General features: G+C 40.0%; 1 protein-coding gene across 1 annotated transcript in view; it reads right to left on the reverse strand.

Moving 5' to 3' along the window:
* The window catches only part of tanc1b (tetratricopeptide repeat, ankyrin repeat and coiled-coil containing 1b), a 114,534-nt gene that overhangs the window by 49,779 nt on the left and 44,448 nt on the right, over positions 1-20,307 (reverse strand). The window contains exon 4 of the mRNA XM_037109662.1: positions 14,961-15,065. Coding sequence (XP_036965557.1) covers positions 14,961-15,065 — 105 coding nt within the window. The remainder of the gene's footprint in view (positions 1-14,960; positions 15,066-20,307) is intronic.

A 20,307-nucleotide genomic window follows, 5' to 3' on the forward strand; every position in this document is an offset into this window, starting at 1 on the left:
ACAGCTATTAATAATGTTGGCAGTCAATCTGATTAAATACAAACAAAGTCCGATGGCACGGTGTACTGCCAAGCCCCAGTGAAGCCACCAGACGAGCACACATATAAATCTTAGGCATGCGAATTCCCATAAACAAATAACACGTTCTTCTTCATTGTGAACGTCAATACATTATTATAATTACTAGTCGTTTTCTCAAAATATTGGCAAACTCCGCAACTTGTTAAAATTATGTAACATCCTACAGAGAAGGCAAAACTGGAGAATGCTTGAAAAGTGGTGGTGAAAATGTATAATTCATAGCATTAAAGGAAAACTCCCTTTGGATGAAATCATCAAAAAAAACTTATCTCCATCCGTCCATGAGAAACCATCTACTTCTTCATAACAAAATAAGCCTTGTTTTTTAACGTGTCGTTCACACATTTGACTGCCCAGGTATTAGGTTTACTTCCCTCCACTTTGAAGACCTCCTCTGTCTGTATCTTATTTCAAGTGCAAACTGGGGGAAAATGATGTCTTGTTAAGTGAATGTGAACAACATCTCCTTGGATGTTATCATATGTACATGTCTCCACCCACTACATCATAGAATCTTAAAATGGGTATTGTTGAACATACAAGAGCCATCTGGAGCCATCTCACGTGGTCTAGTATTGCACTGGTATAACACTGTTGGACTCCTTCAGGAAAGTTTAAAATCAAATTATCAAATTCGATAAAGCAGAACCAGAGATATTGCATTTTTATTACATGGATTCTTCTTCCTTTTCAAAACCTGGTACCTACATTACCCACAATGCAACTTTGCCAGAGAGATGCATTTTATTAAATTACATTTAGTTATCTAGTTTCCTCCATAGCCACAAAAGGCTTTATACATATTTTTGCACATATACAGTAGTTCACCCTGTAAAGACACATTAGTGTGTAAAATTGGTGGTGACCCTTTAAAAGACTTTAAATGTTTGACTGTTACTGTTATTTTGTTTTACTTTTTCAAACTTTTCGGCCTAACTTTTCACCCTTGGTTTTAGATGTCTGCCCTGTCAGTAACACATTCCTTAATCTATGTTTGTGTTTTCCAACTCAAATTGCTTTGTGTTGTCTGTTTATAACTTTAATTGATGTATGCTGTAATTCAGTGTGGCATCTTCGACTACTGCTCCTTAACATAGAAGCTGGAGGCAATTGTAGAATTCGGGGGAGCCTCAGGTAGATCTTGTCAAATCTGAATCATTAGGGAACTAACTGAATTTGTTTGTTCAGCATTTTTATATGATGAAGTCCTAGCCCCCCTATTGAGGGGCAAACTCATACACCATGGAGACCACTTTGGGAATATTACACATTAAATTACATATAGCAGGAAATGTACTCCTCCACTGTCTTACTACTGGTCACTGGAAGTTGCACTGCAACAATAATGAAGGAATGTTGGACAGTACAAGTTTAGAAAAGGATAAGTCTATTCATTATCCACCACTTTCATAACAAGAGTTTTCATTCTCAAGATACACAGAATGGACAGTGAGCTAAAATCACATGCTGCAAACAAAATCTAAAGGTGAGGAAGGCCATATGAGGTGAATCTCACTGCTGTTGTAGTCAGAAACAGAAACTAGGAAAAATACAGACCTTAAACTCTGCAGCATGAGATCTTAGTTTGGTTGCCAACGAGAGCAAAAACACTAATAATACATCTGAATTAGGGCTCTGAAATAAATCAAAATAATACTGAAAACGCAAAATAATCAGTTGTGTCAGTCTTTGTTGGGCACAGTTTGCAATGAAACAATGGATTGCCCTGACCTATAATAAATTGAGTTCTCCAAATGTAAGGAAGCATGTTAAATACAGACCCTAACAAATATCACAACATGATTTTGATTGTTTTTTCCCCTGTGAAAATTCAAACCAGAGTGCAGTTGTTCATATGTCATATACAAAACTGATCATTCCCACTAATCATGAATCATAAGGCAACCATAATATATGTTTAAATAATGCCAAAATGATTTTATTACCCCGTTAAGCTTTACATGTTAAATAATAACACTCATTCAATGTCTTGCTCAAAAATGCTTCTCCTGTAAAAAGGAGGAGCTGAGGATAGAGCTATAAACTGTGCAATTAAAAAATAAACTCCATTTTTCCACCTGGGCTACTTACCATTTCTGCAGCTCAATTAAACAGCAGCACCGGTTGTCTTATCTTTGAATAGTAGCTGGATTGTTTTATTTGGACCAACAAAGCCTAATCAAGCAGATTGCGCACCTGGTGAGAACTAATTCCCCACTACTTTAAGAGCAGCAAAGGTTCTTGAATTTCCTTGAGAACTAAAATGCTCACAGCTGCTACACTATAACTTCCAGAGCAATTTTGTAAAGGAAGAATAAACAGAGCTAGCAATTTATCAAAGGCTTCTGAACAGGACAGAATCAGCCATTATGCCTTGGCACATGTTAGTCATGTGCCTACATCCTCCAGCCAAGAACAAAATGTGTTAGACAAGATACTTGTGTAGTATATAATGCCAGACTACAACATATCTCTAAATTGAGACTGTGCAGAATATTTATGTTAACCCTTTGACCAATCTTCCCACTTGGTTGCCTAGTTTCTGATGTTAGTTTGTGTTTCATGTTGGCACTGACTTTAGGCCAGTTGTACTATTTCCAAAAAAGAAGGGGAAAAAAATGAAAAAAGCACTTGCCTTTAATTTTGAAAAATATATGCATGAAAGGAAACATAGCAATAACCAAAGGGGCCTAAAGGTTTCATATTAAATAAATTGAAGCTTTTGTCCATGTTGTATTGAATGCTTACTCACATACTGTGCTGTACTTGCATCACCTTTTCTCCACTGCAAATACTGTGCAGTAAAAAAAAAAAAAACCTGACACTGAAAATCAATTCTTTATGAGGAATATGACCCTGCTCATATAACTGCTTGAGAGGAACCTTTAAAGACCACTGGTGCAAAGACAATGTTGAGGCCTGAATGCTGGCAGTGATTTCATAGACAGATTCAGGGTCATTGGATTATGACATATTAAGTCTTAACACAGTGCTGTAATCATAGGACACCACCACGTCATGCACAAATCCTTGAAACCGGGAACACATTCAGTTGTAATCTTCAGATATAATTCCTGTTGCATCTTTATAGGATTTTCTGCATTAACATTAGATGTCCTGTAGATGCTGTTAATGCACTCACATACAGATAAATCACACAAACAGTTTTGAATTCAGATATCATCTGTGTTGAGTGCTGCAATAGCAGGTCAATAGCAATTTGAAATACACAGCACCACATTGCATGCTCCATCAACTTTTAGTAGACGGGTATAGATAATGGAAATTGGTCCCAGGTCTTTAAAAGGGGGCACCTTACACATCACACATTTACAGCTACCGTATAGACAGACAATGGCAGTTTTTTTTTTTTACTGTGAGAGTCTGTCAAAGACATGGTGTGCATGGCTTTTAGTTCTGGAAATGCAAATGTTATGGATTTGTGAAGACTAAAATATGGAGAATCACACACAGTGGGATATTTATGCCCTCCACTTGACAGGGCTAGCATGATATGCTTATCGTCTGGTTCAATAGTATTGCAATACTTTGGGTCCAATTTCTTTTGTATGCAAGTATTTCAAATCTGAAAGTATTAGAATTCACTGTTAATATTTATTGTATTTTTTGTTTTCTTTTTTGAACTTGAATCACACACCTTTAGATGTGCATATCACATGCCAGTCAGTCTTTCTGCATTTAACTTCTGCAGCATGATTACTCTACTGCACCTAAAAGTGGTAAATATATACATATGTGCTGATTGTCCATAACTGTTTCTCCACCTAAAGGTGTTGATATTTTTAAACCTCTGTGAAGTTTGAGTAGCTGACCGACTTAACAATACAATAACAACAGTCATAAGGTAATTTTACCTTTAATGTTAAGAATGTGAAATATAATGGATCTTTCGTTAAGATAATACTGTTCCACTTGAGATGCTAGTTTTCATTAGCATGTTGGGATTGGCAATGGTATGAGAATTCTCATTATGTGTTAGCATTGAGCTAATTGGAAAATCACCAGTTATATAAAATCAGGAATCAAAGAATAAAGCCTACAATACGTGAGTGAATCAACATTTTTCCAGTACAGACCTGTATTTGTACCTGCTCTGGTTACGACATATAACAATGTATAATCTAATCCAGTTTGTTGTTGGTGTGCTTCATCTCCTTTTCCTTGACAGGACACCTTCATCACTGCTTCCATAAAACCTTTTAAGCCCACCTGCCTACAAGGACTAATCATTAGTCCTGGAATTGTTACAGATCTTAGAGCATCTGACATGAATACACCACAATGAACAGAGATGTCAGCATATGTGACACACATGGCAGTTACAAGCCAAAACTGAGGCTCAAAGACCTCATCAACAAAAATATCCTCTATCGGCACGTGTGATCTCTGCAGCACACTGTACCAACACAGAGACTGGACACACTGCAACCTTTACTGAGAAAGCATTTTGTTTTGGATTTATGAATAGAAACATAGCACATGCAGTATACAGAGGAATCTGTGTTAAGCTGAGGGTTGTAACTCAGGTTTATTAATTATAATTCTTTGACTCTAGCTTGTCAACTGCTTCTGAATGAATTTGGAGTGTGTGAATAACCCTGAGACCTGTTTCTTTAATGAATGTTATCATCGCCTATCAATCACTCCTTACCATTTCACTGTCTGATGACAGCAATGACAGCCAAAGTCATAGAAAACATGAAAGGCTCATGATCACAGATCGGGCTCATGTAACGGAAATACTCTTATCTATAATTATTGTTTTACCTCTATTGTCATACTTAGATGGTTCAAAACATCCGCAGTCTCATTTATTGGCCGCTTTCATCCGTTGTTGTAAGACTCTTGCTCTAGGGGAACTTCAGCAGTCATGCTGAGGGAGGGACACATGTTGCTCTTTTGCCTTCCTGCCAAAGTTTTCCAGCATGGTTGTGGTTCAAAACAGCTACTTCTCAGCCATAAGCGCTATTCTCTAACCTTTTGGCTCCAAAGTTGATCTGATCAACATTTAAAGCTTAATGAGCAACCACTGCCTTAAATCACTGCTGCTTGTTGTCAGATCTCGCCACTGTCACCAATGACAACACACTGGGACTGTAAGAGACTGTTTACCAGGCTACTAGGTAAGGTAGGCTAAGCAACTAGTCATTTCCCCAAGGATTTTTTTCAAAAACATGGCCAGTGTTACTACAGTATACAGTCCAGAGTGTATTTGTTGTTATTATGGTGTATGTCTCTCATTCTGTAGCCTTCAGGCTGTAGCAGAGTTGCAGTGCTGTCTACAATACCAGTCAAAAGTTTGGACACACCTTCTCATTTAATGTTTTTTCTTTATTTTCATGACTATTTACATTGTCGATTCTAACGGAAGGCATCAAAACTATGAATGAACACATATCAAATTATGTAGTAAACAAAAAAGTGTGAAATAACTCAAACCATGTTTTATATTTCAGATTTTGCTAAATAGCCACCCTTTCCTTTGATTACTGCTTTGCACACTCTTGGCATTCTCTTGATGAGCTTCATGAGGTCCTCACCTGAAACGGTTTTCAAACAGTCTTGAAGGAGTTCCCAGAGATGCTAAGCACTTGTTGGCCCTTTTGCCTTCACTGTGCGGTCGATCTCATCCCAAACCATCTCAATTGGGTTTAGGTCAGGTGACTGTGGAGGCCAGGTCATCTGGCGCAGCACTCCATCGCTCTCGTTCTTGGTCAAATATCCCTTACACAGCCTGGAGGTGTGTTTGGAGTCATTGTCCGGTTGAAAAACAAGTGATGGTCCAACTAAATGCAAACCAAATGCGATGGCATATCACTGCAGGATGCTGTGGTAACCATGCTGGTTCAGTGTGTATAATAAAAATAAATAAATCCCTAGCAGTGTCACCAGCAAAGCAGCCCTATATCATCACACCCCCTCCTCCATGCTTCACAGTGGGAACCGTGCATGTAGAGACCATCCATCTACCTTCTCTGCGTCGCACAAAGACACACCGGGTGGAACCAAAGATCTCAAATTTGGACTCATCAGACCAAAGCACAGATTTCCACTGGTCTAATGTCCATTCCTTGTGTTTCTTGGCCCAAACAAATATCTTCTGCTTGTTGTTTTTCCTTAGTAATGTTTTTTTAGCAGCTGTTTGACCATAAAGGCCTGATTCGCGCAGTCTCCTCTGAAGAGTTGATGTAGAGATGTGTGTGCTACTAGAACTCTGTGTGGCATTCATCTGGGCTCTCTGAGGAGCTGTTAACTTGCGATTGAGGCTGAGGCTGGTGACTCTGATGAACTTATCCTCAGCAGCAGAGGTGAATCTTGGTCTTCCTTTCCTGGGGCGGTCCTCATATGAGCCAGTTTCGTCAAAGCGCTTGATGGTTTTTGCAACTGCACTTGGGGACACATTCAAAGTTTTTGCACTGACTGACCTTCAGTTCTTAAAGTAATGACAGATTGTCATTTCTCATTATTTAGCCGATTGGTTCTTGCCATAATATCAATTCTAACAGTTGTTAAATAGGGCTGTCAGCTGTATACCAACCTGACTTCTGCACAACACAGCTGATGGTCCCAACCCCATTAAGAAGCAAGAAATTCCACAAATGAACCCTGACAAGGCACACCTGTCAAGTGAAAACCATTTCAGATCACTACATCATGAAGCTCACTGATAGAAGGCCAAGGGTTTGCAACACTGTCAACAAAGCAGAAAGTCGCTACTTTGAGGAAACTAAAATATGAATCATATTTAGAGTTATTTCACACTTTTTTGTTTACTATATAATTCCATGTGTTCATTCAAAGCTTTGATGCCTTCGGTTAGAATCTACAATGTAAATAGTTATGAAAATAAAGAAAAACCATTAAATGAGAAGGTGTGTCCAAACTTTTGACTGGTAGTGTATCTCGGCAATTAAAAGGTTAAAAATAATATAAACTTTTACAATGTCGTAAGTACCAGTGTCATGGTACAGTCGAGGACACCAAGGTCAGATAATAAATCATATTAAGACAATCATCCTACCCAAGTCTTGCAACTATATCCCTGTTTTACTGTATGTTCTATAGCTCAGTTTCTCTAACATTAACACAGCAATAGGTCTTAAATTAACGCCAGGTCAAGAACCACATTGGTGTATCTCACTTTTAATGAATAACTTCATTCTTCAAGGGGAAGAGGACTTTCTAATCCATACCAAATCAGAAAAAAACAGTTAACAAAGTCCTATGACAGAGGTCAGAGTGGGGTTTATCGGTTTCTCAAGCTGTCAGGCATTCCTGAAAAGGAAAGCATGAAAGAGGGCTGCTATGGTTTACCGATTTAAAATGCTATCAGCAGTGGAGCACTTCTGACTGCAAGTGGTCTACCTGTCTCCCAAGATAACCTGACGGTGGGCTGAATACAAGTCAGAGCTGCTGGCCTCTCTCAGTGTCTCAAGATTAGATCTGCTCTTGTTTCATGTTAATGCTCATCGGCTTCTTTTCCTGAGGCACAGCAGGTCAGTCACACATACGTTTAAACTGTTGACAAACTGTATGCATGGGCATGTGTGAGCATTTTCTTTACTGTCTCACTCATGTCAATGTTGTACTGGAAGCCAATAAGTCTAAGTCAGTACAGAGCTGGGTGAAAATTCTTTAACAACCAATGTTAAAGAGTAACTACACCTTCAAATTCTGCTAGAAACCTCTCTCCCAGCATGTCTTTTAAAATGCACCAGTAAGGTAGCAAGGAAGCTGCAGGAAACAAATGCTACGTAATGTGTGATGCAGAGGGTCACTCTACTCACTGGACACTGACTGACTACAAGTCAGTGCAGCATAAATAGCTATGAAGCCCTGGAGATAACCAGTCATGACAAGCCGCTGTAAGACTGTCTGTGCCTCCACTTGAAATATGTGTGATTCTAGCAGCCATTAACAGAGTTGCTATGTGGGTACAGGAGGCTGTCAGTACATAGCCATAGCCATGCTGTTTGTCATAGGTAATGATGATGTGTAATTTGTCCCCTTACCCATTTTGGTAATATATCTAATCAATTCTACAGAAGTTCTGCGGAGCCAAAATCTTTGGCCAACCTGGATGGATAACAACCCTTTACACTGACATACAGTCTTAATTGAAGCCTGAATGTACAGAGAAAAATATATAGCTCAGTATATTGACAGTTTAGCTATAGGTGAGCTTTCTACAATTGCTGTAGGCTAGTCCTCAAGGTTTCAATGAGAAGAAAAATAGGTTTGGTAAAGATTGGTCTATTATGACCCCAGTTCCTGTGATTATAGCAGATCCAATACCATCCAGAAATGGTGAGTGCTCTCTTTACCGACCCTCATCTTTATTAACATAGTTCATTAATTGGTCCCATCTGAATGAACTTGGATAGACCAATCACTTTATCAGTGAGAGCTCTAAAACTGAAACAATATGAAACACTTGAAGACTTTGCATGATTCTGTGGTGGGCAGCACGATTAAACTGTGACAGTATGGGAATTTTCAAAATACCCATAAGGTAAGATCATCTGGATAAAAGGCAATTCAGAAGTCAAACATCTCTGTCTAGAGTATCTTATTAATTCCTCTACATCTTACACTATTCTAAGATAAGGGAAAACCAGGGACGTAGTGGGGACCACTTTTACTTATTCCAGTAACCGTACAGCAAATGGAGGCAAAAACAAAACAACATCGTTATCTGCCGGCCTGAGGAAGTTTATGAGCAGGTGTGAAAGGAAGAATGAAGACGGAAGAAGGAGGAGCAGAAGAAGAAGGGTGGAGGAGGAGGGTGAAGGAGGAGGGTGAAGCCCGCGAACAGCCTGGCTCCACTGAGCTGTCTTGGCTCTGTCCCTGCCGAGAAAACAATCCAGCCGGTGCTCATTAGCAGCTGGAGTTTCATTACCACAACAGTGGAGCCTGTTTAATGAACCCTCGATGAGAACATGCATCCTGCTTCCCCATTTGAGTTCGGAGGTACCAGGTGAAGTTGACCCCTAAAGCATGTTAAGCGCAGTTATTGCATTCCAATGTATAAAACCACAAGTGTCCTTTGCCGCAAGCACAGATGGAGCTTCCAGTGAAGATTTACAGTATCCTGAGGTGGGACTGCTGATAATAAGTGAAATGAGATCCAGAGGATGGGGATGGCAGGGTGAAAGTAATCATAGTTTCAACTGACATCTCAGCTTGACACTATACTCGAGCTGTTTTTCTAACTGTAGATACTGATGGCATTTCATTAACCATTTGACCAACAGAGCTAAAGCGTCTACATGCTACGATTCAGCCCCATGGGGCAAAGTGGTTTTGCTGTAAGAATCCGCAATAGATGAGCAGCACAGATTAATGAAGCTTCATTACTAAACAAGGAAAAGGGCAAATGATATGCTGGGTTCAGCTACTAGCTATTGATTGAAAGAGAACTATTCTGCTTCAGTCCAAAAGAAATAACAGCCCCCCATCTTCTTAATATTATTTTGCACCACAAAATAAACTGTATACGAATGTTTTTAAACATTAGTAAATACACCAAAAATAGGTGATTGACTCCTCGCCTGACTCAAACAGAATGGACACAAAATGCAGAATGGAGGCCAGTAACAGTGTTACAGTCTTTAAGCCCAGCCCCTCTTTGAAACTCAACACGAACAAACAATGTTTGCGTAATGCTTGAAAAAATACAAAATATAGTGACATGCAGATGTCCTTACACTAACCCACTGTATGACAGCATCACAGCAATAATGAGGCAAAAATTAGCATGTCTACCTGCTACATAAATCAGCAGGTCTACCTGGGTGTCATGTGTCCCCCTCCCTGCTGATCAGAGCTGTAACTGATAAGTTCCCGTGGCTACTTTAGAGTCATTTGATGTGGGAATGAATGCTGATTGCACCAGTCCCACCATGACGAAAGCCAGATGTTAGTCAGTGTTAGTGGGTTTTCTGTCTGGTTTGAGGGGGGTATTAGTCACCGCTTCCCTTAATGGTAGATGGTGAAGAAACTGCTAACACAACTGTTCCATCATGTTGGTTCCCTTGTTTTTCTTTAGATCTTTTTCACATGTCTCCATTTCTTCATATACTGTCATTCCCAAAAAAATAAAGGACAGTCTGACATTTTCTGTACTGTTCCATGAATAGACAAATCCAAATGATGTAAAAAGATGTCACCAGGGACACCATGGTTTCCTACATTCTCGAAAACATTCCTCACATGCCGCCTGCATGGAACCCCAGCTGTGGCTGTGAGACCATCAGATTACTTTTCTTAGATGACATGTTTTACATGTCAGGGCATACAAACATACACTTATGGATGCCACGAAAATGAATACTGAGTTTTTAGCTCTATATTGGGCCTAAACCACATGTTTGGAAACTAAAAATTTCTACATTTAGAAGTGTTTTCACTGTTACCTAAAATTTAACATCAACAATAATATGCCATGAAAAGCATAAAGGAAGACATGGACTCCAAAAGGTGTTAACAAATTAGTTACACACGTTGTACAGGAAATGACCGTGAAACATCAAAACAGAGCAGTGACAGCAGCACCACAGCCAGATTAAAGTGGTGTAAATTCACAGAATACTTAACAGTGTAATTTGGCCCGTCATTTCAGCACTGACAACACAATCAGTACATGAAGAAACAGGTGTTAAGTACTCGGGCCAGGGTCTCACTGGAGTTGCAATGGAGGGAGCTGTGAGAGAGACATAATTGTGCAAGAGGATGGGACCTGAGGTTAAGTCTTGATTGACAGTAACAGAGCTCCGACCACAGCTGAAACAATTTTGACGGGTGGACCGTTGGCCACCTGTTGCAAATGTACTCATGCACGCAAACACACACATACATAAACAAACATAAATGTAGTTGTGGACACATAGACAAAATAAAAATACACGCTGACAAGAAACTCTATCCTTCCTCAAAGACGTAGCAGTGCGAGCTGACACCCCTGCAGGTCAAACGCACATTTCCTTACTTAGCCTACAGCACATCCTGCTTGTCCACAACACAGAGGTCTGGAAATCTGACAGTCCAACCCAAAAGAAAAAGAAATTACTATTCTACATTGAAGTTGTCATTATATGTGAAAATGACCAAAATATAACAAACATACAACAGATCTGACTATGAACTGCTTAAAATACCACAAATGTTAAATAGAAAACATGACCACTAAAGTGAAGCCTTGTTGTTGGACATCCCAGAGAGGCCATCGTTCAGCACAACACCCAACAAAAACCCCCTTTACAACTCCTAAGAACTTGTAAGAATGGGGCCTAAATGTCACACAGCTCTCATGCTTGAAAATTTCCGATGGATTTTCTGCCTCAGATTCTTCCGGCAGCATATCAACATTCCACGCTGACACTGACCTTGTTACAAAAGCTGCAATGTCAAACAAACATCTTGTCCTGTCTCAGCAGTTAGTAGGAAAAAAAAAACTATTGTTTACAATCTCTGAAGTAGAAGACAACACAGGCTGAAAGATGTTCCCTTTACTGACAAAAGAACGGAACGTGTGACGCACGTTAATAGAAGTTCATAGAAATTCAGTTGACGTAACAGACCAAAGCCAAAGTCTCTGACACTAGGCTTTAACTGTATGGTAATGTTTCAACTGACAATCATTTTCATTGTCAATTAAATGGACTATTATTATTAAGTAGTTGACAACTAATTGATTAATCATCATAGGTCTGTCATATTGTGTATAGGCATAGCGTGTTCTCAGCTGTGCATTGGACCTCCCCCTACTAAAGCAATTAGCTATCATTGGTCTACAGTTTATACAGTGCCTAACTGTACAAAATTGGTTCTGAATAAGTTGGCTCATTCCTGTAGTTTTGTTTGAGTAGCTGTACATGGCAGCAGTAATTGGTACAGGTAAGTAGCTATCTGACCTTAAAAGGAGATTGGTTATTCCTTCACTTCTGTGAGTGTTGAGTCAATATTTGAGAATATGTGCAAGAACGAAAGCAACCAAATAAAATAAAATGCCTTAAATGCCTGTAGCTGCTCAAGGTGAGAGTGACTTTTGCTGTTGTTCCATTGAGCAATAAAAATGTCCTCAATCAGGCTGGGTACAGCCGACCTTGAGACAGCGATGTCATGTCTTATTTGTCATAAATGGATTAAATCTGAAACTGTTCTCTCTTTTATGTGGCGTGGACCAGGAGTAAAACATAATACAAAACTTAATTTAGAATCTCAGCTTGACTTTTTTGTGTTTCTGGGTTTGAAACTGAAGCAGATACATAGTTCTTTACGTGTGGTAGCAAATACATTTTCTGGAGGCTTGGTCAGTAGATCTGTCATATACATGTGAAACTGGGACACTTGTTATATGGCCTGGAAAATAATTTCTGCTTAATTAGAGAAACGGCAGCACTGAGTACACAACAACAAAGACAAATAGTTTTCTTACATTAAGTATGCTCACTATTTTCTTATTCTTCTGTTGTGAAGCATGAGGAATAAGTGAAGCATGTATCTCAGAACGCACAGGCATGTAAGTGTGTATGAGGGGGTTTGGGGGGGTCTCAAGTCTGCAGACAAGGAGGAAATTGCATGTGAAATAGTGAGGTGTTGAGCGATGTTAAGAAGTGGGAGAGGGGTGTTGTAGCGTTATATTTATAATTAGGGTTGTGCTTGACCAAAGAATGACTAGTAGCCATTAGTTCAAGCTAACAGTGGACTAGTTGTTGCACACTTGGTATATTAATGATTTAAATATATATTTTGGGGGCATGTAGCATTATAAAATGGTGGTAAACGCACTAAGAATAGGCTGGTGACTTGTTTGTTTCTCTTTTTTTTATACTTGTGTGTCACATTTATCATCACAAATGGACCAGAAAAACAGGAAAACAGTAGAAGGCGCAGATCATATACCTCATCAAACCACATCCAGAGGATGTCAAACTTGTTTTTAACAAAGTCTCAATCAATAACTCTCTCAATTAGACGGAGCTGATGATGGAAGTAGCTAAGGAGTGACAACTCAGCTCTGTTGACAGTGAAACATGCCAAATACCGATCAGGCAGTTGGTGATGTAATTAACATTACTTCTTCAATATCCCTCTTTTAAACTCAGCGCAGACTGAATGATGTTCAAACTCTGCTTGAACAGAGGTGGATGCAAAAGTATTTACAAACCAGTGGCCTTAACTGAACTGCATGTCATCGAATCGAACCAGAAAAGGGGCGGAAATCGGAGTGTCTATGTGGGTGTTATGATTACATAACAGTGGATCAGACCTGGAGTCAATAAACACTTGTGGCTACTGCGGAGTCATTTGAACGAGAAATGCTGATCGTATTCCCAATTAGGACAATAGTCCTGATGTTAATGGCGTTTTTGTCCAGTATGAAAGGATTAAGAGAAATGCAAAATAGTTTTAATAAGCCTTTAAAAAATATACATTTTACCATCCCATTCACAAAGCAAGCCTACTGTTAATGACAATGCTAGGGCAGAAGCAGTAATCATCCTGACTGTCAAACAAGCAGCAAGGAGACAACATTTAATTATTCAACAGAGTATAACATCCCTTGTCTCATCCAAATCACGTGAATTATTAATTTCCACCTTGAAAAAAAAAACTAAATTGCTGACTTTGATGGATAATCTGTACTTACAAATAAATTCTATAAATTAACTAATCCAACAGCCTAACAGTTATGCTTCCATCTGACAGTTTGACAACACCAGCTGCAGAAGCATTAGCAACCCTGCTTGGTCATGTGATTAGCATTTAGTCTGTAAGATGCAACACACATGGACTGCAACTAACTGACAGAAAACTCAGTCGAGTTAGACTCCTCTTGGATCGGTCGACTACTAAGTGCTAGCCCTTATTTACACTCAGACACACTCTACAGTGACTTACCCATCTCCATGGAGTCACAGCTTAAAATTTCTACAAGGAAATGAACAAAAATCCCCACCAGGACTCAAAACTTTTTGGGGGGTACACAGCTCATAAAATTAGCTTCCTAACAGTGCCAGTGCAGCAGCTGTTAACAGATAACATTTATCTGGCGTCCGCTATCTGCCGGTAGCCTGCTCTGAGCCGTAACACTGCTCTCTGTGCCAGCTGAATGTCAGACACACCCTCGTGCCTTGGTATGCAACAGTCAACAGCGACTGGGCTGCACTGGGTGTATACTGCTGTCTGCGTATGTGAGCTGTGTACAATCAGATGGCACTACTTTTTGTGTTGCCTTTTGCGAAAGATAACGCATCTCACAACTCCACTTAAGCCTATGGGAGGAATTTGAGCTTGCCCTGCTCTGCTGGAAATCCAAACAGGGCACTTAGTGGAACATTACCCCCACACACACACACAATCACACAACGCCCAAAACAGGAGAGAATAGGCAGCAATAACACCAAAGACACACCTCAAAGAAACGTGGAAACAGAAAGACACATATAAACAAGTCCAATTACTCAGACATTGTCCTCATTAAATTCCCATGAAATAAATCCAGTGTTTCTTCTTTGGTCAGATAATGTATCCCCACACAGGGGAAAACTGACTCCTCTGTAATCTAAACACACACTTAAAAATAAACACAGCACTATTGTGTGTTTGTACAAGAGGCTACATGAGGGAACACTGCTCAAACTCACTGGTACTTACACGGACTGTTCATGCAGGAACTGATGCTACCCTAAAATTACGGAGACCTATCCCTGACCTCAAGGAGCCAACAATGATCTTCTGTATAACATAAAACAGTTTGTGGATTCCAGTTTACATGTGTCAGATTATCTGTTTCGAATCTCTCCCAAAAAACACAAGCAAACACACACCATAAGTGAACAAAAAGCAAAACTCACCATTGTGTGAGGACTCCTTGTTATCGGTCACTTTCCTCAGCGCTGAAACGATGGCATCAGAAGGAACGCGAGGACTCTCCACATATTTGGGCTTCCTGATTGGACCTGCGAGCATGAACCGAAGACACAGGGAAAATGAGAGACAGAGCGTGTCAGACAGACAGAGAGAGAGAGAGAGAGAGAGAGAGAGAGAGAGAGAGAAATACAATAGAGGAGAGAATGGGAGAAACGACAGAGAGAGAGAGAGAGAGAGGGAGAGAGAGAGAGAGAGAGAGAGAGAGAGAGAGAGAGAGAGAGAGAGAGAGAGAGAGAGAGAGAGAGAGAGAGAGAGAGAGAGAGAGAGAGAGAGAGAGTGAGTTCTCGCTGGATTAACGTGTTCCAGATGGGACTAGAGATGAGAGGCGGTGGTGTCTTAGTTGGACAGGCTTGGCTGCACTCTGTAGCTCACATAAACTCTCTCTCACACACTCACAGACAGCTCTCTGCACTGATAGGTGCTCTGGTCCGTCTGACAACCCAGAGTACTGTCTGCATGGACGGAGACTCCCACTAAAAACGCTGTTAGCCAGGTCGGGGAATGTAAACTACAGCAGGAAACCACAACAGTTAGCCCCTTTGTGAACTTGCATGCAAAGAGTTTTTTATCTGCGCGTACGTAGAGCTGTGAGTCCAGTGAACGTAAACCCTCAAGGACATGGACAGAATATGGTCCAGGTGTCCTGGTGAAAGTCAGATGATGTATCTGGGACAGTGGTACAATCCTCTGAAGACGGTCCTTGTCTTTAGCAAGGAGTCGAGGTTCGCTGTTCCCTCCGCTCAAGCCGTGACAGAATTAGAAAATCCCACAGCTCCACACAGAACACTTGCTCACTGTGCTGAACTTTAAGATAAACCACTGACATAACTCATCCATCTGAAGACCCAACATCCTCTGCAACATTTCTATTGTCATGTGTGCGAAAAGATTTACCCACTTGTCTGTAAATTATTCTGTACAAACCATCTCTAAATCTGCCGTAAATAGAAGTAAAACAAGGTTCTTTCTTCAAGTGGAAGCAAAGGCCTTCTAATCTTTCCTAAGAGTGGCAATATAATTGTTTATACATGCAGGAGATCAGCAAAGACACCAGACTAAATACTAAGCCATGAAACAAACATCTCCCGAGTAACGTGCTGTGCACATTTTCATGTCCTACTTCTATCCCACGTTTTCTTAGTAAAAGAGAAATAAATTCAGTCCAGACACAAAAGCAAAAATGAAACTGCAGAAAATTATCTGAAAACAGGAGGTGACTGTATGTTTTCGATCCATAAATCCATAGCAAACAGCAACAGCATGACTCCCCTTGCACCACTCCTCCATGTTCCTCCAACCCTGACCTATTGTAACCCAATCCAAACCTCCTCCTCTTCCTCCAGACTCATGTTATCAGATGACTGTATGTGTAACCCCGTCATAACATTAAGATTAGATGGGGGAGAAGAGATAGCCACTTCCTATTACCACATTCGATAACCAGTCACTCTCACCTCAAGAAGAAAAAAACTCATAATCAGATGGAACCATTTTGTAAAACACAGCTGCGATCTTGGCACAAGATACTAACAGTGTAGGTTACTGAGGGGTAAGGAGGTGGGTTTTTTTTTTACAGCAGAAGCCATGTGGGAGGAAGTGATCTGGAAGTGTCATTGCAAACCAAGCATGAGAGTCAAAGTCAGCTTGATGCACAGTGCCATCTATGGATACGCAACTTGAAATGCATAGTGAGGAACAATGCTTTTGATGCCTGAGAAGGGCTTGCGCCTTTGCAAACTGGGTGTTCTCTTGATGTTAGAAGACATCATAAAGTAAAAGCCAAAAGTCAAATGCAGGTGGAGGAAGCAGTAGTTGTACTGTGCGGTGCAAAATACTTTTAAACATGATGATGGTGTTGTTTACAAGCACTATAATCTAATTATTGGATTTCCAATTTGTGTACATAGATGAGGTCTAAGCCTCAAGGGGTCTGATCCAGTGAAGCATCTGCAAAAGCAATCCAAGGCAGCCGGTTATTTGCCTGACAAAGCCAAAGAGTCTGTCCTGAAAACCACCATTCATCTGTGGATGGTCAGGCAGAACCTATTACCCGGGAGTCACACTGCTCCAATTAAAGTGTGACTACAGAGACAGAGAAGGCTGTGTGTGAGACACACTTAGTTCAGGTAAATATCTTGGGCCGAAAAGCACCGCCAAATATGTCCCGTTGAGTGTATTTCATTCCAAAACAACAGGGGGCACAGTTTTAGTAATCTAAACCATATGCTTAAATTCACATTCGGTTTACAAGGAGTGCAGAGAGGAACACAGGATTCACAAAAAACGACAAACATGTGGCTTGTTATCGAGGGTAATTTTAGGCCACATAAGACAGTCGATAATACAAGGAATAGGCGAAAGGTCCTTCAGCAAGACTCTGACAGACAAATCACAGAGGGGTTTCTTTTTCATTCAAAATCTCATCTCAAGATTTAACAGGGTGTCATTACCGCTCTGCCCTTTTAGACGGAAGCGCTGACGAATGAGCAATTGCAGTTTATAACAGGCATGAAAAGGTCGCAGAAATGGAAGTGTCAGACATGTGACCCTTGAAGGATGACAGAGAAATTAGATGTGCTCTTACTTTCCCATAAATGAATGTTAATCAATTCAAGTGTTCATTCATTGTAAGGCAATTAACAAATTAAACATAAAGGACGATCATCATCAAAATTTCAATTCAGAAAACGTATAAATACAATGGAGGACGATGAGAATGAACAAGGTCAGGATTTTCAGCAAACCCTCAACTTTGTCACATCTGCTTATTCCATCACAGAGCCAGACTGAGCCACTGTAGTCTGAATATATTTGACGCAGCGAGGATAAGTGAAAAAATTTCTCTTTCTGATATCCTTCAAAAAGCAGGCAAGAGCTCATTAGAGCAAGGAAAGGCGAGAAGACTGATTCAAAAGTAAGTTGAAAGAGATTCTGCTAGTTATGAGTAGTTTGGGGACAAGACCCACCAAATGTAACAAAATAGAAAAGAAGTTTCCTAATTTTATAGATTAATGTTTAACATACTTTTTCTCTATTTGTTTTTCTGAACCTTTTGATGAAGTTCTACTGACTTATAAAGTATGCTCTTTGATAACCTTACATTTTTGTATCTTAAAAGTTCCTATCCTGTATTTTTTGCACACCTGAAGGGAAGAAAGGCTTAGATGAACTGAGCAAAGACAGACAATTCAAGATTCAACAACAATCACACAGTTGCTGGCAAAAAGCCAATAATATAAGTATCCCAATATCAAGAGGATAACTTATTGGTCAGAATGTATCGTGCATCCATAGCTACGACATTTATAGTCTCACGTAACTAGACATTTCTCCATGGCACTATGCCAGGGCTCAGCATGAGACATGAAAAATGTGATACGTCAAAATCCAAAAGGACTTAGTTAACTCATTATCGAAAGGAAAGTGCCCTATATTTCCCTATACAGTTTTGGTGTCGGGTTGGTGTCAAGTGTATTGCAGGATGGTTCGCCACTGTAGTAGACTAGTTAGTCCTGAGCCCTGCTCTGATGGTTAAAATTGATTTGATTTGATTAGATTTGAAGAAGACTTGAAAGACCTTGTAACAAGCTGCAAACCTCAAAAGGTTCCTACTCTAACACTCTTGTAATGCTCCAAGAAGATCAAGTCAAAAAGAGTGTGACAGGCAAGAGGGTGGGTACAGTAAATATACGTGTGAATGTATATGTATGTGTGTGTATATATATATATATATATATATATATATATATATATATATATATATATATATATATATATATATATATATATATATATATATATATATATATAGACACACACGCGTAAATGCACATGTTAACTATCTACGAAGAAAAGCAAGCAAAGAGAGGGCAGGAGAAGAGATGGGTTAGGGGAGAAAAACAGAGAGGAGTATCTCTAGGGTAAAGCAGCCAGGCGAACTGTTACTCTTTACCCGCCAGTATTCACTGTGAGACTCAGGAATCCATGACCAGCGAGCCATCAATCAGCAGGCGCACGCACGCACACACACATACATACCAAAACAGTTAAATGCCTATGACCAACAACTTACAATGTCCAGTCAATGCCAGTGAAAGAGAGGACTGTTCACAGCTAAGAAGTGATCAAGGACTTTTCCCAACATTCCTCAAGATGGACTCTGACTTCTCCACATTTCAACTTTTCAGTAAGACAGTGCGTTGCCTTTGTGCAGCAGAGAGTGTCCCACAGCAGCCTTCTTTATGTTCGTAAAATGTCATTCTTCAACTCAAATGTGAAAGATAATATATTCCGGCAAAAAAAAAGATAGATGAGGCTGATATTCTGAGCGTTGCAAAGTTAAACTCAGTTACCAGTGGTATTTATTGAACATCTGAGAGGCAGCACAAGATATATTTGGAATTGTTAATAGCTGTAACAAGCTTCTAACCTAACTGAAAAAGAGCTGAGAAATTATTACAGGCAGGTTGCTTTGTGAACTTCAAACACAAATGCTCATCTATGATTAATTCCCTACTGACAGCCTGACATACTGCCATTACCCTCTCTTGGTTAATTCAATTTCTGCACCACAATGAGGGACTTGTAATTCTTTTTAAAAATGTTAAATGTTTAATAGTCATGACTAATCTCACACATGCTGTTTCACAAGCTGGTGTGAATTATGTATTAGCCTCCACTGTGCAACAATAACTCTGGCTATGTTGAGTAAGCCAAGATGTTTTCCTTTCTCCTCATCACTTAAAATCTAATACGGTACACAACAGATTCAACTAAAAAAGTGATGTCAGTATCTCCAGTCTGGGTCTCTTAGGCAGTAAGGATTGGGATTCCACCACAGATAAAAAAAAAAAGGGATTGCATGTGATAAGGAGCCAAAGCTGAAGTGTAGTGAAGCGCAGCGGAGTGGAGAACTGGATATAACTTTACAACTGGGTGCTCATCAGAGGAACCTTTCAAAGGGTTCCTGCAAGGTCTTGTATAGGCTCTGCTCACAGAGAGGCATCAATATTCCCTGAAGGCTGTCTGGTAACTGTCAATACCCCACAGTTGACTTCAGGAGAGCTCACCTCAAAGGGGGTTGTAACTGGCTTTGAGGAGAGTTCCTATCCGCTTGACAGACCTGCAAAATAAACTGCACTCATACAGCAATGTAGAAGAAGATACAGGATGCTAGTGGATTAGCATTGTGTTCATACAGGATACTCTATGATAAAATGACTCAGAGTAGGTATTGCTGAGGAAAAGAGTATTACAGTTATAAGTAATTAT

This window comes from Acanthopagrus latus, chromosome 9 (genome assembly GCF_904848185.1).
Source record: "Acanthopagrus latus isolate v.2019 chromosome 9, fAcaLat1.1, whole genome shotgun sequence".
Taxonomy (NCBI): Eukaryota; Metazoa; Chordata; class Actinopteri; order Spariformes; family Sparidae; genus Acanthopagrus; species Acanthopagrus latus.